The sequence below is a fragment of the Nannospalax galili genome, unplaced genomic scaffold (assembly GCF_000622305.1).
Source record: "Nannospalax galili isolate Female #2095 unplaced genomic scaffold, S.galili_v1.0 scaffold553, whole genome shotgun sequence".
Taxonomy (NCBI): Eukaryota; Metazoa; Chordata; class Mammalia; order Rodentia; family Spalacidae; genus Nannospalax; species Nannospalax galili.
This window is the reverse complement of record NW_008336313.1, coordinates 5165986-5191050: the sequence shown is the minus strand read 5'-3', so window position 1 is coordinate 5191050 and position 25065 is coordinate 5165986. Positions and strand designations below refer to the sequence as shown.

General features: G+C 41.1%; 1 protein-coding gene across 1 annotated transcript in view; it reads left to right on the top strand.

Moving 5' to 3' along the window:
• The window catches only part of Ror1 (receptor tyrosine kinase like orphan receptor 1), a 380915-nt gene extending 358099 nt beyond the window's left edge, over nt 1–22816 (top strand). Inside the window, exons 8-9 of the mRNA XM_008831069.3 lie at nt 6439–6650; nt 18781–22816. Coding sequence (XP_008829291.1) covers nt 6439–6650; nt 18781–20208 — 1640 coding nt within the window. The 3' untranslated portion in view covers nt 20209–22816. The remainder of the gene's footprint in view (nt 1–6438; nt 6651–18780) is intronic.
• The last annotated feature ends 2249 nt before the right edge of the window (nt 22817–25065 follow it).

Genomic DNA, 25065 nt, shown 5'->3' with positions numbered 1-25065 from the left:
TACCATCAGAGATTTTATAAGCAAAGGCTTTAATCAAAATACAAATTGTAGTATTTATCATATAGTTTCAGCTGTTGATTTCAATTCATTATTTTAGCCCCTAGATGCCAATCTTCTTCAAGAAAGGTAAAGATATTGTCATCAGTAATTAATAGTGAATATGCAGTTTCCCTAAAGTGAAGCCCTCTACAATTTCATCTTGGTTTGCTGATTAACACTACTGGGCAAAAGCAGTTAGTGAATTACAGATCCACCTAAAGCTACTATTATCCAGTCCTCCATTTCCCCCATAAGGATGCCATGGGTGACCCTAAATACTTGACCAAATATTTTGCCAAAGTTTAAGTGTATTGGGTTAACCACCCTAAAATAATTCTATCAAAAGCGAAAGAGGTTTAATTTTTCAAACCCATTAAACTTTGCCTAAGTGACACAGATTAGCCCAGTGAGATGGTAAGCAAAGGACCTGAATGCACAGTTCTCCAAAGATGTACAAATGGGTAATAAGCAGGTGAAAAGATGCTCCATGACTCTTCTCATTACAAAGTACAAATCAAGTCCCCAGTGAGTTACACATTATATGCATTAAGATGACCACTATTGCCCCCTCCCTTCAAACCAGAAAATAGAGAATAACAAATATGAGTGAAGATGTGGAGAAATTGGAACTTATATACACTGTTGGTGGAAATTTAAAATGTGTAGCTGCTATGTAAACAACATGGAAGTCCCTCAAAAATTAAAAACAGAAGTCTCATTTTTAAATATCTGAAAGAATCGAATGCAGGACCTTGAAAAGATATTTGAACACCTGTGTTCATTGCAGCAACCCAAATATGAATGGTTGAAGAGAGCATGTTATATGCATATTATGGCATGTTGTTCAGTTTTTGAAAGAAGGAAATCCTATCACATGGTACATGATAAGCCAGGAGGACATTTTTCTAATATAAATGCTATATATATGGTGTGAATCCACTTTCATGAGACTCAAACAGTCAGATTCCTCCAAATCCTGGTTGCCAGTGTGGGATGGGGGTGGGATGGAATGACTTTCAATTTTTCAATATGACAAAGTTCTGGAGATTGTTTGCCTAGTTAAAGATTACCCTGGCCAAGTATGGTGGTACATGTCTTTAATCCCAGCACCCAGGAGGCAGAGGGAAGTGGATCTCTATGAGCTCAAGGCTAGCCTGGTCTACATAGCAAGTTACAGGCCAGCCAACACTACATAGTGAGATTTTTGTCTCAAAAAACAAAAACAAAGAAAGATTAAGATTACCCTTTTTTTTTCCTTTTACAGAACAGAATGGGGCCCTGAATTTAGTGAACTTGTAGAGATTCCAGTTACTAAGCATTTTCCCAAGTGCTCATGAATGGGTAACTAAAACATCCTCTGCAGATAATCAATTTCATCACTGTTATAGCCTGTTCCACAGTTTTAAAAAGAGAACTCATTTGGAAATAGATGTCTACTGCATGTTTCCGCCCTCAGGTCAAGGCTTGTATGCTGCACACAGCTGCCAATGGAAGGCCTAATTACCATCCTTTTCCCTTGGCTTCTAGGTATATTTTTAAATATCACTAGTGCAGATCTCCCTTAGTTTTCAGATAGTAAATGGTAAAGGCCTGGAAAGATGGCTCAGGGGTTAAGAGCACTGGCTGTTCTTACAGAGGACCCGGGTTCAGTTTCCAGAACCCACATGGCATATTACGGCATGTTGTTCAGTTTTTAAAAAGAAAGAAATCCTATCACATGGTACATGATAAACCTGGAGGACATTTTTCTAATATAAATGCTATATATATAGTGTGAATCCACTTTCATGAGAAACTGTTAACTCCAGTTCCAGGGGATCTGACGCCCTCTTCTGGTCTCTATAGGAATTGCATGACATGGGTGCACTTGTATATGTAGTCAATACACTCATACACATAAAATAAAAATAAATAAAATGTCAAAATAGTAGTTATTACTGTCTTATAGTTTTTAATTTTTTCAGGCAATATTAAGACTTGCTTCATTTCCTTCAAATTCTAAGGTTCTGTAAAATTTCTGCCTACCTTTGCTGTATTTAAAATCAGAAGCTTTAACTCAGTCATATCCCAGATAATGTTCTGCTTTACAAAATTCCCTCTTAAATACGAAATCATATTTATCTTGCTTTAAGCCCCAGGGTCAGAAAGGGTATTATCTCCATTATATTTAACAACTAATCAAAGTATTGAATATCATTGTAAAAGTAAAACAGGAATGTCAGATGTGAACTTTGATACCGAACCGTTGATTTTTAAAAGGCAATTAATCATGTAATCTAGACTAAATTGTTGGTTTCAAAAATCTCAAGTATATAATTGGATGTAACTAATAAGTGCATTTAACTTTTAAAGTTATTCCAAAGTATTAAAAATCTTCACCATTCTAATTTTCAGCCAATTTTCTCTGCACCGCATTTGAGGTTTCTGTTACCCTTTCAAGAAAACACTAAGAAAAGTGGCCATTGTTCCAGTGTGATGTTTTTGCATAGTGTGAGCCCCATAGATATTAGTCCTCACTGAAAAGGAATCTTGGAATCCTAAATTATGAAAAGCATTCCTGTGCACTGTAGGCTCACTTTTATTAGTGACAATATAGAAAGCAGAGGAGTATGGAAGGCAGACCAACTCTGCTACTGCTAGCTTTGACACATCACTTATCATTTCTCAGTCTCAAGTTCTCTGTGTGTAAATTGAGACAACACCAAAGTGTTGGGTCAAAATAAGGAATGAAATGCTTAAACATTTTTTTTTTTTTAATGGCTAGGAAGAGGGCCGGCAAGATGGCTCAACCAGTATAGATAGGCACTTGTCACCAGGTCTGATGATCTCAGTTCAGTCCTTGGGACTAACATAATGGAAGGAGATAACTGACTTCCTCAAGTTGTTCTCTGACTTCCACAGGCATGCTACAGCACACACGCACGTGCACACACACACACACACAGAGATGCACACAGCAGTTAAATGAAATAATTGTTTTCAATGGCCAGACATGTATTTGTTTTGTAAATTTTCATGAGTAAGGATAATTGTTCTATGGAGCATCTTTTTGAAAGTTTTGTTTGTTTGTTGGAAACAGAAACTGAATCCCCTCTGGCCAAGAACAGAGAGTGGTATGCGGGGAGGGATGGCCTTGTATTGAAGTCTTAGAATAGCTTGAACTTCTCTCCTGTCACTTCCAACATGACCATCTCTTGTCCTGTGGAACTGTTTCACTTGTCAAGAAGACTCCGCACCCACTGTGTTCTTCTGCATCCTCCGTGTAAGCAGAGGAGCCAAGTCTGATGTGTTAAAAGGATTTAGCCTCTTGAAGATTGTTCCCCAGGAGACCCTTGGGAGAATTTCCCCCAGACTGCCCATTTACAATAAAAGGCCTTCCATGCATAATCTGATAGGGAGTGAATGCAGAATAGAATCCTTTGTTTGTAGACAGGTGAGACCTTACTTCCTCTTGTCACTAAAATTCTAGGCTGGAAAAATGACTAGCATTACGTTAGTAGTAAATTAGCCTCATTCCTTTTGTAATCATTACGCCCATAATGATTTCACTGAAAATCCAAGAATAACAGCAGATTCTTCACCCATACCAAGAAATTCTATAATGTTAATAATATAGCATCCAAAAACCAAATAGCAATGTTCAATTATCCAAGGTTCTTTCATGAACTTGATCCCATTTAAGTCTCACATGAACCAAGTGAGATTGGAAGAGCAGGTATTATTACTCCTGTCGAATACAGGAGGAGGTGGAGATCAGAGAGGGTGCTTCTTGTTTATTCTTGCTTAAGGTTATTTGGAGTTTCTAGCTCCCAAGTTTTATCCCAGAATCCCTTTCTCTGTAAGGGAAACTGAGTGAGTTGCAACAGGCAGTAGGATACGTACTTTCCATGTTACCTCGTTTACTGCTTACAACTCAGTGAAGCCAGTGGTATTCCACTTTATGGATGAGTTTGTTCAGAGTGGCTAGGTGTTGGCTCCAATTGACTTAGATGATGACAAAGGCAATATTCAGAAGTTTTTCCCTTTAAACCTTCTATTTCCTTTCCACTGCCACATTGTCTCTAACGTGTATACTATGTGTTTATGAGTGTGCATGCACTCACATGTGTTCATATTCGACCTAGTGGTAGACATTCTTCCACTCACCTGATTCCTTTCACAATCATTACTTGCGAACACAATCATTACTAAAGAAACAAGCAATGTTTAGTATTATCCCCAGTAATGCCTGGGCTCAGTATTTACACATCACAGTGGAACCTGGGGAGCATGTCTCCCAGTGCTCCAGTGCTGTGTCCTACCTTGCAGGTTCCCCTCATGGTTCCGACTATGAGACAAAGCAAGCATTTTTCAATCATTGGTAGGGCAGAGCTGTTGCTAGAACTGGAGGCTTGAAGCAAGACTGACTAGGAGATGGCCAGCATTTGTCCTACTTGCTGCAGTTCTCAGAGTCACTATAAAAATAGGAGTATGTGGAGGCTGAAGAGATGCCTCAGCAGTTAAGAGCACTGGCTGCTCTTGCAGAAGACACAGGTTCAAATCCTAGCACCCACATGGCAGCTAACAACTGTCCATAACTCTAGTTCCAAGGGACACCCTCTTCTGTCCTCCACGGAACTGAACAACATGTGTGCACTTACATACACGCAGGCTTAACACTCATACACATAAAATAAAAAAATTAAAACATAAATAATAAATAAATGAAAAATAAGGGTATGCATGTCACCTGTCTCATGGAGTTGGTCGTCAGGGTAAAGTGAGTTCATTTTGAAAAGTACGCAGTTCATAGTAACAACGCTAGCAAGCATGACTTTGTGCCAGTAGAAAAATAAATAGTAAAACTGCTGCTTTTATTATGCTCAATAACCAGATGTAAGTCTCCCCCGCCCCCGCCCTGAGCCCTGGGGAGTGTTAACACACAGAGGCTATTCCCAGCGTCCAGTTTGGGGTGCTCCTTTGTAAAGTTGCATGTTAAATGTGTTTATTTGAGAAGGCAAAATACAGCTTAGTAGTTTGGCCTGAAGAAAAGGGCCCCAAGGAAGGTAAAGACTATTTTCACTTACACCTGCCGAGGAACCTCCTCACTGAAAGGAAGTTTGGGGATCTTATTGTTAGTCTCCTCATACTTCAATGCCAGAATTTACTACAGCATATTGTAATATTTTCTCTATTTCCTTCTAAGACTTTGAGCTTCTTAAAAGCAGAGAACATGTAGTAATTCATTTTGCACTCCCAGTTCCTAGAACATAGTAGCTCTTGTTTATTGACCTACTGAAGGAGGGGAAGAGTAACTGAATGGAGGTATGTTAATTCTTCTGTAAAGTAAATAATCGTCTTTGAATTTTGTGTCAATCATAATGTTCACACTTTGGGTTTTCTTAAAGAAAGATAGCTGATCTTGGTGGTCAGGATATTTCATTATTGTAACCCCTCTAATTACCGTCCCATAACTCTTATGTTTATTTTACCAGACAAATAGTTCATTAATGATGACATATGCCTGAAGTTTGGGCTTTAATGGCCAGGCTCAAATTAATAAAAAGAAACGGTATACCTCATATCCTTCTGCACATATTACATTCCTTGCCAAGCAATGGTACAGTAGATGTATAAGATTTCAAAAATATACTTCAAAGTGTTAGCACTCATACTTATTGAATTCATATGAAACCATTCAAGAAGAATTCTGAGCTTCCAAAAAGTGTCGAGTTATACAGGGCTTCTGTGCTGGAGGGAATTGTAGGCATCCTCCAAAACACTCAGTTCACTTCTAGATGACAGAAATGAGACCCAGAGCTCTGAAGGATTGGCTTGGGTCACACAGCTCATCAAGCACTGAAGGCACCCTGCTTTCAGGTCACCATGTTCTAAGCACAGCGCCTTCTGGGACTGGAATCAGGATTCTGCAGCGAGGTTGACCCTGGAAGATGTAGGACTGGCTCATGTGCCTGAACACCCAAGGCAAGGGACTGAGCTCCGGAGCACCATGCTGTGGCAGCTGACCTGGGCTGGAAGCCAATGGAAGAAGAGCCCCGTGCTCCACATGAAGGCCCTTGAATGTATATAGTCCATTCACATGGCAATTAACTTTTAAGGTGTTACAGAAATGCAGGTCTGCTTCTGGAGAGAGGCAACATCAGAGGTTCCCACACACATCCCGGCCCTTCACAATGTCCCTCTGCAATTTTTAAACATTTGAACTTTAAACTTTTAAACTTCAATAAATTATATTGAGGCTTTGATAGAAACAAATTGTAATAAGCACTAGATTCTTTTTGTCTCACAGTGAATTTATGTGTATAGAAGAATAGATCATTTAAACTATGCAATGTAATAGTATACATTTTTGTTTTACAAGTATAACTCTTGTTCTTTTTTGTTTTTTCCTGCACCCAGATTCGAAGGATTCCAAAGAGAAGAATAAAATGGAAATCCTGTACATTCTAGTGCCAAGTGTGGCTATTCCCCTGGCCATTGCTTTCCTCTTCTTCTTCATCTGTGTCTGCCGAAATAACCAGAAGTCATCATCACCACCAGTGCAGAGGCAACCAAAACCTGTCAGAGGCCAAAATGTAGAGATGTCCATGCTGAATGCTTACAAACCCAAGGTAAGGTGGGCACGAGCTTCAGGAAAACAAAGTGTTGCATCCCTCCCTCGCTTAACATCAGGGGAGAAAGAGGTCACCCTGCAACTCTGCCTTTGCCAGAGACAGCTCAGCTCACTTTCAGCATCTTCCATAGTATAGGTTCAGTCAGGTATCAGCCTTACCCCAGAGCCTTCGAGGCCAGAAGGAATCTCCTCCCCAGCCTCGGGGCTCACGGTGTAAGTTGGTTTTCAAAATGTAAAAGAAAGGAATTCTTTTAACCAAGCTGAGAAAGAAAGAGAGCCATCTAACATTGTTTATAGACTTCACTGTTTAAAATCCCTTCTGTAGCACATGATGTGAATATAGAAATCTATTATACTACACTGTGTAACTTCAAACGATTAAGAGGGTAATTTATGACATGTACTTTTTGTTGCTGCCATTTTTTAAAGTAATCCCTTTTACGCTTAATTTAAATCCCTTTCTCTTTGGTTTAAGCGTATTTTTTAAAAAGGCGGCCCCTCCAGCACTCTTGAAATGCTGTTTAATGATAGCCCACCTGAGGCCCCGCCCTCTGCTAGATCAGCCCCTTTTCGTGTTGTGTTTGCCCCATATCTTTCAACACGATGGGTTGCTCGAGATCTTGGGGAGATTCCAGGGTCACTGCCCTTGCTTTGAATGGAGCTCCCATGCTAGATTCAGAGCTGTAACCAACAAGGGCTTCCTCTCAGAAAGACAGGCATCTCAGTCCTGGACCCTTCTGCAAAGAGATTTTTTTAAATAATTAAGGATTTTTGTTTCCAAATGCTTAGCTTTTCATCTTGTTCCAACTCCAGAGGATCATTCATTCAACAAATATTTAACTTCCCTCTATGCTGTTGACCTTCATAATAAAATTTTAAGAAAAAAAGTCTTCATACTGTAACTCATTCCTTTTTTGTTTTTTTCTTTTTATCTTTTTGAGACAGGGTCTCCCTGTAGCCCCACCTGGCCTGGAACTCACTATGTGGACCAGGCTGGCCTTGAATTCACAGAGATCTTCCTGCCTCTGCCTCCTAAGTACTGAGAATAAAGGCGTGCACTACCACTCCCGGCACTCATTTCTTACTTACCTAAAATGGAATTACTGAACAGTCACCCCTCATATATTTTACTTTCCTTGATGTTTTAGACTTCCTCATTTAAAAAGTCTTCAAAACACATTTGTTGTTATGAAGTCATATTTGTTGGTGAAGTTTTCATGTTCTTTAAAAAAAAATTTAATTATTTCTATTTTATGTGTATGAGTGTTTTGCCTATATGTATGTAAGTGCACCACGTGCATGCAATGCCCACAAAGCCTAGAAAAGGACATTGAATCCCCTGGAACTGGAGTTACAGACAATTCTTAGCTGCCATGTGCATGCTGGGAACGGAGCCCGGGTAACTCTGCAAAAGTAGCCAGTGCTCTGAGCCACTGAGCAGGCTCTCCAGTCCAGTTTTCAGGTTCTTTATGTCTAAAAATTAATTTTTAAATATTCTGTCTTAAGAAAAACCACTGTTCTCTAGCTAAATGTGGATTTCTACCATTTAAAAAAATAATGCACACCCTGAAGGTCATCAGTTCCTGCAGTGTGGACTGGTGGATGGCAAGGTAGAGGACCAGCGCTTTTGACAGCCTAGCTTCTGGCTTGCTGATGTGCATACAGTTAGCATTTATGCTATTCCATACTCAATTCTTATTACTTAATAATACTACAAAACTAACAGAAAAGGGAGTGTATTATTGCACATCCTCAGAGAAACATTGATTCAGTTTTGCAAGCTCCTCTCCATATTTTCTGCCTTTAGGATTCTAGTGCAACGGTCACTGCTGCACAAAGCAGCTTTCCCCATTATTTGTTAGGAAAACTTAGGCTGTCTAGGTGGAGGGACCTAGATCAGTAGGTTACAATAATCACAGCATGCCACTATACTGGAGAGAGGGTCTTGACTGCTGTGCCAGGAGTCCTGGGAAAGTGACGTCCATTCTGGAAAATTCCCATTTGTAGATTAGCATTGCTTGTTACCTCAATTCCATTCTTAGTGGAGGTTTGCTTGTAATACACAATATTTTCAGGCATGAAGCTTTGTATTGACAGCTTTTCAAATGAAGAACTCAGAGACTTTTGTGACATAGAGAATGCCAATACATATTAATATAAATTATCAAGAACTACATACCAGGAACCTTTACATCCATTATCAGGTTTAACCTTCATAGGTATTACATAAGGCAGATATTATTGTTGTTGCTGTATAACCAAGGTAACCAAGACCTAACCAGATTAAGCATCTTGGTCAACATCAAAGGCTTAATAACTGGTAGAGCTTAAATGTGAATATAAGATTTTTCAACTCTAAATAAAGTCCTTGTTTTCACCAACCCATAATGGTTTTACGAAGTAATTCATACACAAAAGGAGCAGGGAAAGGATCAGTGAACAAGTAAATACAGATTCACTTGGTCAGTCTGCACTAGACAGCCAGTCACCCCCTGACTTCTCAGAAAGCTTGGAGAGGCTGACTGGGATTGTAGTCACAAACCGGGGGCTGTAGGCCCCCTCCTGGGAGGGACAATCAAAAGTGGACCAGGGCAATAATATTTCTTCATCCTCCATGATCAAAGGCATAAATGTAAGATATACTGACATGAGGCTTGATGAAGCAAACACCGTTTTCATGGATTTTTACTAATTTTTGATATGTTCCTTGCAAAATCTCCCAGTGTCAAGATTTCCCTAACACAGGGCTTAGAATTCAGCTACAAACAGCCCACAAGCTCTCCAGGACCAAGCCTGAAGTAGGAGGGCTTGAATACTTGCCTGGGTTGGGGGAGGGAAGGGAAACAACAAAACAAATGCTGACTTTCCCCCCTTACTCTCCTAAGAGATTTGGCTCCAATCGGATTTGAGTTGTTCACTTGTTTGTTTTGGTTCTTACTGAGTGCCTTTCCTGGAAAAAGCACAAAGGACTTTGTAAACCTTAAAGAAAGTTCTTAAATGTAAACAGACAATCTCTAAAACTTCTTTGAAAGGTCACTGCTACATAAATATTGCATGTGCCTATAAAATCTAAAAGGAAGGGACTCACATAAGAAAGAGAGGGGAAAGCCCTGAGATCAAACATGACACCAGAGAAAAACCAAAAGGATATTTAGAGCCAAGGATGAAAATGGAATGAGGGGTGGACGCTGGCCTGCCCTTCGCCTTATTTTGATTTTTCCTTGGCCTTTTCAAAAGCCAAAGACCCTAAGATTCTTATTTATCCAACTGAATGTGCCCTTCAGGGTTGAAGCTATCATTCACATCTTTCTTCACTTGTGGGGCTGCTCTCATTCCCCTGAGTGTTTAGATGACAGAGAGAGGCTTCTCTGGGAGATTAGAAACTGATACCCTTTCCAGAGGACAATGGGCAGCCGCAGCAGACAGACTGGCTGCCAGGCAGGCCTGGGCCCCAGAGAGGTAGGGTGGTATAGATTAAGAAAAGGTTCTTGGAGGGCCCCAGTTTCTATAAGTCTGAGGGAAGGAAGCCAGAGAGGCAGCTTAACAGAGTCATGGGCAGGTGGGAAGTGAGGATGTTCTCCCTGGGGCTCTTGGCTCAGAGACTGTAAGAAGCCATCCAGCCCTTCACCAGTGTCTCAGCTACTCAGAGAAAGGGGGACTGTGCCTGAGGAACAGATTGATTGTTTGCTTATTTTCTATTTACTTTTTCAGCAAGCAGTTTAATCTTTGAATGAGTTTTATTATAAGGCCAAAAACCTAAGATTTTTCTATATTGCATTATGAATTTTATAATTTAGGTGTTAGGGGGTTTGTTTTGGTTTTGTTTGAGTGCTTTGTACTGTAGAAATCTAACTTCCCATCTTCTCTCTGATTGTCTGCCTTTGCTTCTCCTTTCTCTGCCTCCTCCTCCCCAAATAGTCACTACCCTGGAAAACAGAGCTTTCTTTCTCATATGTATGATAGTAGGGCAAGTCCCTCCTCAGGGCATCCTGCCTCCTCATCTACCTATGTTAGTCAAGCAGATGGTGAAGTTAAGGGATAGGGGAGTTTGAGAATAGCATAAAAAAAGTAGGTAGGGCAGACCTAGGCAGGCAGCAGACCAAGCCAGGGTAACCCTGGGTCAAGCCCCTACAGCTTCTGACTGAAAGACCTGAGGACCAGTGTGGAATGTTGACGTTGCCCAGCCCTCTGAAGCTGATGGCTATTTTATTTCTCAGTTTGCTCTCATCTCTTGCCAAATGCTCTGTTTTGTCATTTCAAGGTAATGCTTCCCTCATTCTCTCTTTCTAGCCAAGGTAGTAGCTCAATGTATTGAAGTTTGTTTATATACCTCTGGACCTGTCCCTTTTGCCAGTGACAGTTCCATCTTAAAAGCCCTGCTGTGGTCTGGCTACCCTTTTGGAACACCTGTCCTTTCCAGATGCTGCCACACTTCATGGTTAGCTGTCTTCCATAACTTTCCTACTCTGTCCTTAGAACTGCTGTCTCCCAAAGCTTCTGAACTCACCATTGTGCTCACTAATGGTGTAATTTAATGCAGTGGGCCCTTTCCAAGTCTTCATCCTTTTTAATATCTTTGAAGCATCTGATATTCTTTTTTTTCTCTCTCTTTTTTCTTATTTTGGTCTTTTTGAGACAGGGTCTCCCTGTAACCTCAGCTGGCCTGGAACTTACTATGTAGGCCAGGCTGGTCTCGAACTCACAGAGATCCACCAGCCTCTGCCTCCTTAGTGCTGGGATTAAAGGCGTGCACCACCACCTCCAGCTGCATCTGATATTCTTAACCACCATCTTTCCTCCGGTCTACTCTCGCTTCTTTCGCTACCACTTCTTCGGTTCCCACAAGGGGCACATTTCTTTTCTACTTTAGAGAAAGTAGAAAATTACAGAGCTCTAATTTCATTCTCTGGTGAACTTGTTACTCCCCTTGAATAAAATGACTCAACAACTTACAAGGACCAATCTCAAGCTATAAAATTCATCCCAGCACCCTAGAATCCCTCCCATCTGAGCCTAAATTACATTTCCCGCCACATTTTCTCCCAGTATATCCCTAAGAGGTAGTCTGATAGTCTTCAAAGAGCTAGGATTTGGAGGTAGAAAGATTGGATTACAGATCTTGGCTCCATTATCTACTGGCATGAGATCTTAAGCAAATAACTTACTTAACTTCCCTGAGCCTTTATTTTCTCACCTGTGAAAAAAAGATAAAAATAGTACTTAAAAGGAATGTTTCTGACACTTTGAGATAGTGTGTCTGGCACTTCCCAGGTACTCACTAGCTAAAAATTACTATTATTTTTGTTCCAGGGATGACTACAAATCTTTTCTGAAGCCAATTGCTCTGAATAGGACAATGTGGGTTGAAGGGAAAACAAAGGACCTGGCAGCCCACAGCATAACTGAGGTAGAAACAGGAGCAAGAGAACCAGCCCAGATATAAGCAGAGCTCTCGGACAGTATTCCTGTTGCCCGGGCTTCTGGCATAAACTCTCCTGCCTCACATCCTGGATCAAATGCATCCGGGTTGCTAGAGTGTGACAGTGACAGCTAGAGGTGGGCGTGAGGGGGATGAGGGGGGTAGTTCCCGGTCCCTAACCTCAGCTAGAGAGTCTCTGTCTTCAGAAACTCCTTCTGGGGAACGAGCCTCACAAACAGGGATTGTGAAGGAGCTGACAGTAGATCTCCTCACTGAGGCAATGTTGCAGTATGTCCAAAAGAATCTGATTAACTTGCCTAGGAAGGAAGTAGTCACCTGAGTCAGAGTTTGGGGGTGAAAAAAAAACTGAAGTTTGAGATTAAGATTTGCCCAGAGTCCCTAGCCAATTGGAAGCAGAGTCAAAACTCCAACCCAGCTTTGCCCAGGTCCAGAATCCAAAGCCTTCTTCTTTCATGCCACTGCCCTAATTTCCATGCTTTCTAAAATACATGAACCCAAGTTAGAACCACATAGTGGTCAATTTCACATTATAATTACTGGCATCTGGAATTTCTGAACAGAAAAGAAGTTCGCTCGTGTGAACATTATAAGGAAACTCTGTAGAATCAGGCCTGGTCACCACCAAATATCACACTGTATCAGAAATTTGAACTGTAGAGAAAAGAACTGCTTCTGAAGTTAAATCACTTCCAGAGAGGCTCTCCTGAATTCTGAGTGAATGTGGCAAAGCCTGGGTTGAAGCTCCCTCTAGAATTTGATTGCAGAAACCAGAGGGTCTTAGTTTAGCTGTAGCCTTTGAACATGTCCATAACCACCAAAAATAAAAAGGCTCTGACCACTGAGCCTTTTAAGATGTTAGTCATTTCCCTTATGAGTGCAGTTGATTGTTTCACAGATCTAACATTGTTTCCCTAACAACCAGTAAAATTTACAAAAAGGAAAGTGGGCTCAGGAGGCAAGCAGAGTCCACATACCACCTCCCATTTAGGCACTCTCCAGGGCTCTTGGGCCCAACTCAGGCAAAAGTGCTAGACAGGGTCTTTCTGCTCACTTACCCAACAACCAATAGAATGCCAACCAGAGTAAGGTCTAGGTCAGAAACCAGAAAATTCTTCAACCTTAAACAGAAGTTCTACTTGCCCAACAGTAGTCATGGTTTTAACATGGAGCATCTTCTAAGGGTCCAATAAGAAAACTCTGCCCCCCTTTCCAGGAAAGTGGTCCAACTTTGGGGTCAGACTTACTTGGATTTGAATCTTGGCATCACCATGTAAGAGTTGTGCTCCTGTAGGCAGGATACCTAACCACTGAAAGACTTACTATATATTCATGAAATAGAAAAATCATAGGACAGTTCTCAGAGGACAGTGATGAGGATTGAAGGACTGGGGAAAGCACTTATCTTAGCGCAGGCAAGACACCATGGTGTAGTCATTGGCAAGGGGGCTCTGGAGTCCGAACTGGCCCTCTACTAGCTCTGTGAGCCTAGCACATTAGCATTCAAATATGTATATCTATCTCACAGCCATTATTATGCTCTTGATGTGTTAGCACATGGCAAGTATTCAGTATGTGGCAGTTATCAGGCTGAGATTACAGACATCGGTGTTGGAGCTGTGTCTCCTCTCACATACTATGTGTAATCCGGCTATTCCAGAGTATTAGAATCCACATTATTATACCAAGTAGTATTCTTAGTAGTATCTACATTAGTATATTACTCAGTATATGAATGTAGATTAGTATCAGTTGACTGGCTGATGCAACCAGTCGTTAAAATATATTCTAAAATTACTAGCTCTATATTGATGGCATGGCTCGAGCTATAGAGAGATTTACATTTCAGAACCTTGGATCTCACACAAACCAGTTAGTCAATGACTTGTACTTTTCTTCTATGGGGCATTTCCAACGCATCTTTTTATGCAGGTATCGTTTTCCCTACCTTTCGTAGGTCAGAATCGCTACAACTGGTTCTTCAGACGTACTGTGGTCACTCCTCCTTACATGGAGCAGGGTACCCAGATTGCTGAGTGATTGATCCAGACAGCCATCTTCATTTATTCCAGTAGCTTTCAAAGTAAGGCCTCCAGACCAAGAGTTTCTTCCCACTTGGGGGCTGTCGGACATGGGACATCTCAGGCCTGCAGAGTCAGAGACTCTGGGGTGGGGCCTTAACCCTGGGAAGGGCCTGGCTATCTATTTGAGCAAGTAAATTCTCTGGGTGGGTCTGATGCCTACTTAACGGAGATGGTACTGGTAAGCACTTGAGAATCAAAGAGGAGTCTGTCTCCAAGGCAGGCAGATCCCAGAGAAAACTGTGCCTGTAAAGAGATAATGAATCTGGAGATAGCCTCCTTCTGCATCCTACTACCAAAAATAGTCCTCCACTTCAATAGGTCTGGTCTGGCACCTGTCTCATCACTCCTATAATGGGTGAGCACAAATGCCATGACACATGACTCAGTATGTGCTCTGGCTCTGCAGAATCTGCTTCCAAAGAAGAACACAGGACATCAGAACATGAGATGGGACCCTTCCTTGAGTAACAGAGGCTGTAGGGACTGTAGGGGGAGATTTCAGGGTGACCTTGTAAATATGAACTTCAGTCCTTTAGTATGTCTTGTTGGTGCCCCCCTCCTGCTCTGGGCTCCATTCCCCCTCCTATACCACACCATAGGCTCTTCAAGTTTTTCCTATGCAAGAAAGAGGTGAAAAGTCTTATGATGCTGCATGTAAATGATAGTGGCCTCATACTGCCTCCTTTCCTAGGATAAAGGGAGCAAGAAATAGCATGCCAGTCATAAGCTGCGCTTCCTGAGGAGTCATTTCAAATGCATCAACTCCTGACATAGAAGCATAGTCCTGAGTTGGCCCTTCTTGCCCATTAGTAGCCACCTCTATGCTAAAAACAAAATGTAAATTCCATCCGTGGCTTATACTTCCCTCTCAAATCTTAAGAGATAGGAAAGGGAACACACATCCCTGCTTACTGCTCATTCCTCAGGTGAATGACCATATCTGACTCACATCTAACTATTCTTCCTTGGTTTTCTTTCTGTAACGCTCTCATTTCCACTCCAGTCCAGTTGCTCACCAAACGTGACTAAGGGAAGAAGCCTGTGAGATCTGGACCGATGTATCGACTTCTCCATCAACTTTCATCCCTCCCCCATCACAAATTATCTAATTTTTAAAACTGAACTGAGGCAGATGTGTGTTTACTTTGAGAAGTAAAAATGTTAACATTTAAACTGAAAGCCTGTTTCAGGTTTAAGGTACTTAATTGCCTTACAGCATATAATAAACGAAGTCCATCTTGTCATTCAACTAATGGAGGGAGTGATGAAAAGATAGGAACCCGGGACCCGTTCCTTCCAGTGTGCCTTTGTACTTGGTTTACTTTGGCACTGTGCCTCGTGTGTATTTTACACTTCTTTACATTTTGTACATCCCTGTATGACAAATACTTGTCAAACAAAAACTAAACAGATTTATAACCCCTTAACTTGAAATGAGCCAAAATTGAACTGCCAAAACTTTATGACTTCATTTTCTTTCATAGTTTTCCACTGCATTGGTTCAAACAGACAAACCCCACTTGAGGTCAAGCAGAGGTCATTTCACTTTCATTACTAAAATATAATTTACAATATGCCAGACCTAAACAAGTTTAGCCTAAAGGGTTTGTCTAATATAAACCATCTGTTCTTCCACAATACAGCTAATTTCCTGCCACCTCCATGCAGTCTACTGACGGCTTCTTTTAAGGGGTTGTATGATTTTTTTTTAACTAGTTTAGGATTTATGTAAAATTTGAAAATGAGTCTGTAGTTAAGACTCATTTGTACCAAGTAACTTGAGCATTTTTTAAATGTAAATCACTGTGTAAATGGCTCCCCTGAAACCAAGCTTGGAGCCTGTGTTTCTGGGTGTTTCTGGGCTAGCTGCTGCACAGGTGTTCAAAGGGCAGGGCCTCTGAATTCTGCCATTTTAGGTCTACTCATTTCCAGAGCAAATTCCCAAATTTGGTTGAGGGGACTCTTGTAAACTTCTCCTTCCTTGTATAGGTTGGAGAAGATACTTAGCTGTGTGATTTATAGCCATTGGTGAGATATGACAAGACACAAATGGGTCAAAATGTAGCCTTTTTTATGTCTGAACAGGGTGAAAAAACATTATACTGCCCCTGAGTACCCTGCTTCTGGACAGCCTCTGAGCCCTGAGAGGTAAAGAGCCTCTACAGCCATTGCTCTACCAGGCCTTGCTGGCTAGAACTTCAAACAGAGTGGTGTGCCTGAGGCAACAGGTCTCACAGGTGTGCTTAGAGTTCTTTGGCTTTCCTGCACATTCCCCATTCTGTCTTTAAGCCTCTTTCTCCATCTGCGAAATGATGAAAAGTACGAGTTCCTGTAAAGGTGAATGTGAGAAAAGTAATTTGCTTCCCTCAGAGGAGGGGAGCGGAGCCAGTTCCAGCAACTTGGAGCCATATGGCCTGCTCACCCCTTTTCTTCCCAGGAGCCTGGCCTGTCTGTGTCCCCTTCCTACCTGATCTCTTCCTGCACTCTAATTTTCCAGAAAAAGGAGCAGGCTGTGGGCTTCTCACCTGCCTGAGGACTCCAAATTCTGCGGCATTTTAAAAGAATGTTTTAAAAAAGAGACTAAACAACTGTAATAGAACCAAAAAAGACTAACAAAAGAAACTAAAAAGACATTCTTTTTTTCTTTTTGTCTTTTTGAGACAGGATCTCCCTGTAGCCCCAGCTGTCCTGGAACTCACTATGTAGACCAGGCTGGCCTTGAACTCAGAGAGATTCACCTGCCTCTGCCTCCCAAGTGCTGGGATTAAAGGCGTTTGCCACCATGCCTGGCTATAAAACTAAAAAGACATTTAAAAAAATTAAATAAAGGGAGCTGGGCTTGGTGGCACAGAGACAACTGAATCTGTGGGTTAGAAACCAGCCTGGTCTACATAAATAAATAAACAAACAAATTAAATAAATAAATAAGGGATTATACAGGACTCTGGAACTGCTTAAAGCTGTACACGGAACCAAATCATTTGCAAAATTTAATCCACTTTCTGGATTCATAGAAGTTAAGAAACTCAAAATCATCAAGTCATCCACAGGAATTACCCTGCAAGCTTATGTTAAGTGAATTAATATTTGCTAAGTGTTGTGCAGGTATTAGTAGGAGACAGAAGATCCAGAACATAAACCCAGATTTGTTTGAGTTCAAACTCATTGATTTGAGTTGCCCCTTCCTGCCAAGTAGTACAGGAGCAGAGAGTGCTCGGGTTCTAAGTCTGGTATTCTATTGCTTTTTCCTAATTCCTGTTTTTTTCCAAAAGAAATTTTCGAACTCAGTTCCTTGCCCTTTTCTATCATCAAACCTTTTGGGAATCCTGTTCCGATTAAAAAGTAAGTCACACTGTACTGTTCAAGGGGCTAGGACAGCATCGGATTCATTAGGATCATTAGCAAACATTATGGAAATCCTTATCCTAACATGGCAGGAAGGATTCATCTTGGGTTACTCTTACCAGCAAAAGTAAAACATCCACATGCTATGAGAAAAATGTAGAGTCAGTTTAACTGATTACCTTTCTCGCTGCCACACCTTGCTCCCCCACAAGCATCCACACCCTGGGGCAGAGGGTGTAACATGGTGGTAGAGCATGTGCTTAGTATGCATGGGCCTCTGGGTTCAATCTCCAGTGCCAAAAAGAAGAAAAATAATCAATATAGACTGTGTAAGCCAAACAGTGAATAGGCCTAGAACTGCAGGAAATTCCTGGTTAGTCAGATGTAAAGACTGACCTATGTTCTTAGTTTTAATTACTCTGCTTTTTAAAATTGGCAATAGTTTTACCTAGTCCCCAAATTTAAGATTATAAAAAAGCATGACATGAAAAATCTCTACCTCTGCCCCTTCTCTTTCTATTTCCCACTTCCATACTCCCTAATAACCTCTGGTGTTTCCTCAGTTCCTTTTCATAAGTCTCCTAAATTTCTTTATCCATGTGCAAGGAAACATGCATAGAGTCATTATACTTCTCCTTCATACAAAGGTTGATTATGGCATTAACCGTTTTGCTTTTGATGCTGAACAGAGCAGTAGGGTTTAAGAGACTTTTTCATGTCACTACAAAAAAAGTTCCTTATTCTTTTCCACAACGATAGACTATTGTATCTACATGTGCCACAACACCTAGCTTCTTCCATGGTTTTGAAATTCAGTCCCCTCTAGGGAGATATTTGGGTCATTTCAGTACCATAATGAATAGGACTAGAGGAATAAGCTTTGATCTGAAAATCAAAAGAAGCACCTTACTACCTTCAACACAAGTATTCAGCTACTTATAGATCCCTTTTGGCGTGCTCCACCTCTCCTTTCAGATGCCAAGATAGCCTGCCTTAAGATATGGGGTGGTGGGATCGCTCAGCAGTTAAGAGCACTGACTGCTCTTGCAGAGGACTCAGATTTGGTTCCCAGCACCCACATGACAGCTAACAACTGTCCATAACATCCGTTCCAGTGGATCTGATGCCCTCTTCTGGCCTGGCTGGCATTGCATAACATGGGTGCACTTACACATATGCAGGCAAAACAAACACACATAATAAAAATAAATTAAAATTTTAAAAATAAAAAAAAATTAACCCACATTTTCCCTTTTGTGCAGAGCAAGGCTAAGGAGCTGCCTCTTTCTGCTGTGCGCTTTATGGAAGAACTGGGTGAATGTACCTTTGGGAAAATCTACAAGGGCCATCTCTACCTCCCAGGCATGGACCATGCACAGCTGGTTGCTATCAAGACCTTGAAAGACTATAACAATCCCCAGCAGTGGACAGAGTTTCAACAGGAAGCCTCACTGATGGCTGAACTACACCACCCCAATATTGTCTGCCTGCTGGGTGCTGTCACCCAGGAACAGCCTGTGTGTATGCTGTTTGAGTATATGAACCAGGGGGATCTCCACGAGTTCCTCATCATGCGATCCCCACATTCTGACGTTGGCTGTAGCAGTGATGAAGATGGGACTGTAAAATCCAGCCTGGACCATGGAGATTTTCTGCACATCGCAATTCAGATTGCAGCTGGCATGGAATACCTGTCTAGTCACTTCTTTGTGCACAAGGACCTTGCTGCTCGCAATATTTTAATTGGAGAACAGCTGCATGTAAAGATATCAGACCTGGGGCTTTCCAGAGAAATTTACTCTGCTGATTACTACAGGGTGCAGAGTAAGTCCTCGCTGCCCATTCGCTGGATGCCCCCTGAAGCCATCATGTACGGCAAATTCTCCTCTGATTCTGATATCTGGTCTTTTGGGGTTGTGTTGTGGGAGATTTTCAGTTTTGGACTCCAGCCGTATTATGGATTTAGTAACCAGGAAGTGATAGAGATGGTGCGGAAACGGCAGCTGTTACCGTGTTCTGAAGACTGCCCGCCCCGGATGTACAGCCTCATGACAGAGTGCTGGAATGAGATTCCTTCCAGGAGACCTCGCTTCAAAGATATCCATGTCCGGCTTCGGTCCTGGGAGGGGCTCTCAAGTCACACCAGCTCTACTACTCCCTCAGGCGGAAATGCCACCACGCAGACCACCTCCCTCAGTGCCAGCCCCGTGAGTAACCTCAGCAACCCCCGATTTCCCAATTACATGTTCCCGAGCCAGGGAATTACACCACAGGGCCAGATCGCTGGTTTCATTGGCCCAGCGATACCTCAGAATCAGCGCTTCATCCCCATCAACGGATACCCAATACCTCCTGGATACGCAGCCTTTCCGGCTGCCCACTACCAGCCTGCAGGTCCTCCCAGGGTGATTCAGCACTGCCCACCTCCCAAAAGTCGCTCCCCAAGCAGCGCCAGTGGGTCGACCAGTACTGGCCATGTAACCAGCTTGCCCTCATCAGGATCCAACCAAGAAGCAAATATTCCTTTGCTACCGCACATGTCAATCCCAAATCACCCTAGTGGAATGGGTATCACCGTTTTTGGCAACAAATCTCAAAAACCCTACAAAATAGACTCAAAGCAACCATCTTTGCTTGGAGACTCCAATATTCATGGACACACAGAATCTATGATTTCTGCAGAACTGTAAAATGTGTCTCTTGTAAATACAATATACAGGACAAAGTAGAAAGTGGTAGAAAAGATTTATATTCAAATGTTTTTATTGAAGTAAGGCTCTCATTTAGCAGACATTGCAATAAGTATCTTCTGTGAAGTTTAACTGTGTCTTACAGGACAGACACTAGCCAGGAAAAAAAAAAAAAAAGCCAACAAGGCATTGTGGGATTTACAGTCCTCACATCCTCATGATGCAGGACATGGTGTTGGGACTGGAACAGATGGTTTCATGTCCTGAAAACTGCAAAACCCATGAAGAAGAAAAGAACCTTGTGATTAATTAAATAGCAAACCAAAAAGAAAGTCAAACGGCTGTATGTGTTTGCCTTCAGTCACCATGACTGGTCTTGCCCCAAAATGTATAGACTGTAACATTTGTCTACCTGCTGTCTCTGCTTCAGGGCATATGTTCAGGAATTAGACTGATCCAGTTTAGACTCTATGCATGTTTGAATGGAAGTGGTGTTCACAATCAATGAGGGACCTTTAGGCCAAATTTTAAATATCAGATGAAAATAAGCCATACATAAAGACACATGTCACATCCCCTAAAGCCCACTGAGTAGCAGGGCTTCCCTTGGGAAGGTTAGACTATCCCTTTGTGACCCTCCTCTTCTGATCATGAAGGCCTTTTCCATAGTTCCCCTTTCTGCCGTGTGTTTACACAAGCCCTTGAAAGCACACGGGCCATAGATATTTTAAAAAGCTAGGTGTGGGTGCTGGAACTGACTGTTGATTAAAAAGTTGGGTTGTTGCATTAGAAATGGGGCACCAAAGAAGGCACTGTTGGGAAACTGGTCCCTCAGCCAAGACCAGTGTCCATGGGAGAGGAACAGTGGTTGGTTCCCATTCTGTTGTGACAACCTCATTAAGAGCTTCCCTGGACCAGGAACATGCAAAGCAGGTGTGGCTAAGGCAAGCACATTCATGCCTTGAAGCCAGTTTACAAGTTGCCCCAGGTCTCAGGATGATTTACCATCAATGGACTGTAGGCAAGAGGAAAACCCTGTGATAATAGCTGGTAAATTTAAAGTCTCTCACTTTTCTTTTTCTTTCTTTTTGTTTTCCTGGGAATGTTCACAGATTTTATTCTAGCACTAAGAATTATAGCAATTTATTCACAGAGCTAGTTGGACTCCAAAGACAATTTCTGTTTTGCAAAGCGTTATAGGATTTCCAAAAACAAACACAGTTCTTATTTCAGAGATTATAAAGAACTGAATTCTTCAACTTGGCAAACAAGCAGCATGATCGTTTTTGCCTTCGTTAGAGTGTGGTATCAAGTGTGCCTCTCCTGGCATTTACCTGTCAACCACCTTCTTACCAAGTATAGAATTCTTATGGGATTCAAGGTCTATATAGGAAGGAATTTTATATTTGAGTTTTCTCTTGTTAAAAAAATAACTCCTTTATTCTAAAAACAATGTCTACAAGTCTTGTTTTTATTTTAGAGCTATAAGAGATTTACAGACTTACAGGATATAAAGTAAATCCTGGAAATATCTCATGGGGGGAATGTAAGAGAAAAAGAAAGACCTTGATGTTTCTGCTTTTAAGAATATAATTATCATAGGAAATCTGTCTACCAAAATGTACGGCAATTTTCCCAAACCCAAGTCTTCAAGCAATAAACATGAACTTATAGGTACTGTGAATTCAAAGAGTTGGCTATATTCAGATTTGCTGGGAAATGAATTAAGACCTATTTTGTGGCATGGATAAGCTGATTCTGATGTAACATTTCTTAACATTAAGTAGAGGAGAATATTTGTATCCTTTTGTTGCTATGCAACTGTTTAATGATGAAGCTTCAAACCACAATTTTGTATATCATATGACAATCAATTGTTTTCCAAGAATATTTATTTTGAGTAAACACAATTTCAGTGGATCTAAGTCTTTTGAGAAGTCCCTTAAAGGGAGATTAGCATTCCATGAGCCAGTAAAATACCTTCTCTGGAAAGTCATTCTTATGGTTAAAAAAATAAATTCAACCTAGTTTTTATAAATAACTATAACATATATTTTTAAGCCTTTTATAATAACTGAAATCATTAAGGTGAGCAAACTAAATTTTAAAACCACTTGTTATAATGTATTTTAAAACAATGCTGCAGTGCTACAGCATACAGTCTCTTTTGTATTAAATGGTACTTTTTTCACAAGCTAAAAAAATATCTTTTGCCTTGTTAACAATGTTTTGTAAGATGACTTTATTTTCAGGTTTTTTTTCTCTTTGCACAAAACTGTTTATGGTTTGTATCACAGAAGTGAAAATATATCTCTGCATTTTTATATCTGGTCTGTTTCCTTATTTTCTTTGTTTGCTTGTTTTTAAATCAATATAGAGTTTCTGCAAATATATAATAGCAATAACAAGATGTCTCACCTTACCATATCTGTCCTTATTTTCACTGCATGCATTTAATCACTGTATTACTTGATGTTTGATTGTTATTATGGGCATTCCAAATAGAAAAAAGTGTGGACTTGTAATGACCAAAAAGACTATTTTCTATTGAGGATATATGCATTTGTATTTCACACACCAGAGATGATATTAAACACTGATTATTTTATGCTGCTGTTTATTAAAATGTTTACTATAAAATATGTCCTGAATATTACTGTCACAGAAGTATTTGGGAAATTTAATATTATTTCTCTTAATAACTGACATTTTTTACAAAGAGGAATCACAATTCCTAATTTAGTCTTACTTCAAATATTTTTTTTTTTTTGGTCTTTTTGAGACAGGGTCTCCCTGTAGCCCCAGCTGTCCTGGAACTCACTATGTAGACCAGGCTGGCCTTGAACTCACAGAGATCCGCCTGCCTCTGCCTCCCGAGTGCTGGGGTTAAAGGCATGCGCCACCACACCGGGCACTCCAAATATTTTTTAAAGTAGACTTTTTTTTTTAGTAGAGTTGGGGGCTGGGACTGTAGCTGAGTGGTAGAACACGGGCCTAGCATGCATTATTCCCTAGGTTCAATCCCCACTACTACAAAGTAAAGCTGATCTTGGTATTCTTTTGCTAGTGACTATAGGTAGAAGGTAGAATCTCAGAGGTTTTGTAGCCAAATACTATCTCCCGATAGATGGCAAGCTTTGGACTTTCAAAATCAAAATAATACATGTATTTGTATTTACAATGGAATGTAAAAACTTGGAAATAGGACTAAAGTTGCAGTATTTTCTGCCTTGATGTTTCCATATGAACTTATAAAACTCATGTTTTAAGACTCTAAAGAAGAACAAGCTGTGTACATCGTGTCATGTCCACATTGATAGAATAAATGTGGCCATTTAATTATCACAGCTTATCTTTATGACCTTATTTGCCCAAAAGAAAGAGCTCCCCATCTGGAGATCAATACGCACTGTCAAGGAAAATGAGTATCATCATGAAAGTTCAAAGGACTTGTCCATTTCTGCTGTTTAATACAGAAGGGAGCACAAGAAAACCTTCAGGGCCTTCTCCATCTGTTTTAGGTACAACCCCTGTTTCAACCATCAAACTCAATAAAGGAACCACGTCCCACGGCAGTAAGTAAGGTCTGTGTGCCTTGGGTTTTTCCCTCTCACTTGAATGCCTGGATCTGCCCTTCACTCCCACTTCTGTCTCTCCAGGCTCCTGTTCCCATCCCTTCAACTCTAAGTCCCTTGATTCTCGTAATTCCCTAATCACTAACATTCTCAGGCTCCCTGCACCAAGCTCCCATAATTGCCTGCTATGAGGCAACAGATGCTCACTCAGAAGAGTTCTGCCCTCTACTTACCTTCAAGGATGATGACCTATCTTGGTGCTCAAAGTGGGGTTCCAGAATCAGACACCAGCAGCACCCAAGAACTTGTTAGAAATGCAAATTATCAAGTCCTTGTGTCAAATACTAAACCTACATTTCTAGGAGTAGGAATCATCAATTTGGAATTTTAAGAAACTTCCAGGTGTTTCCAATAGATTCTGAAGACAAGGAACTACAGAATTCAAAGAAATGAGTGGAGATGGGTGGCCTTTACCTCTTCAGTAATGCAGTATACACATATCATTCTAGCCACTTTATTCCTCTTAAAGAGCACCTAGTCAACTGAAACCCAAGCACTAAAACTGAACCATTTGATAATCAGTTGTATTTTTCCAAGGCTGGGACTGTAACTCAGTTGATAATGCATTTACCTAGAATGCAAGGTCACCAACACTACCACCCCCCCCCCAAAAAGCTATATTTTTCTGTAGTTGGATAAAAAATTAACAACACGGCTGACAAGATGGCTTAGCAGGTAAAGGGCCTTGCCCAGCAAACCTGACAACCTGAGTTTGATCCCTGGAATCCATGTAAAGGTGGAGAAAATTTATCGCTCACCTTCGTATGTGTGCTATGTCATACATACACATAGCACACACACAGTAATTAAAAATTAAAAATAAATAAATGAAATGAGCAGTACAGACTAAGATTATAGGTTAGTGGTAGGGCTTGCCATTATAGTTTAGGAGGCCCCAGGAAGGAAAGAGGAAGGAAGGAAGAAAGGGATCATGATCAGAGAAGCTATTTTCTTGGTACACCTTTTTGGGTTTCTAGACTGATAACAAAGAAAAACAAAAACAAAAACAAAAACAAACAGAGAAAAAACCTCCCCTCACTGCTGAACCTTAACAGAGATCCCTAAAGACAGGAAATCTCTATAGGGCAAGGCCAGCCCCTAGTCCACATCATGCTGGAAGTACAGACACCCCCTCTCCCCTGCTGTGCTTCCTGTGAACCTCGTCCAGTAGGGGGAGGTGATCCCCTACATCAGGTGCAGTCCATTAGGGTTGGGCAAGCTG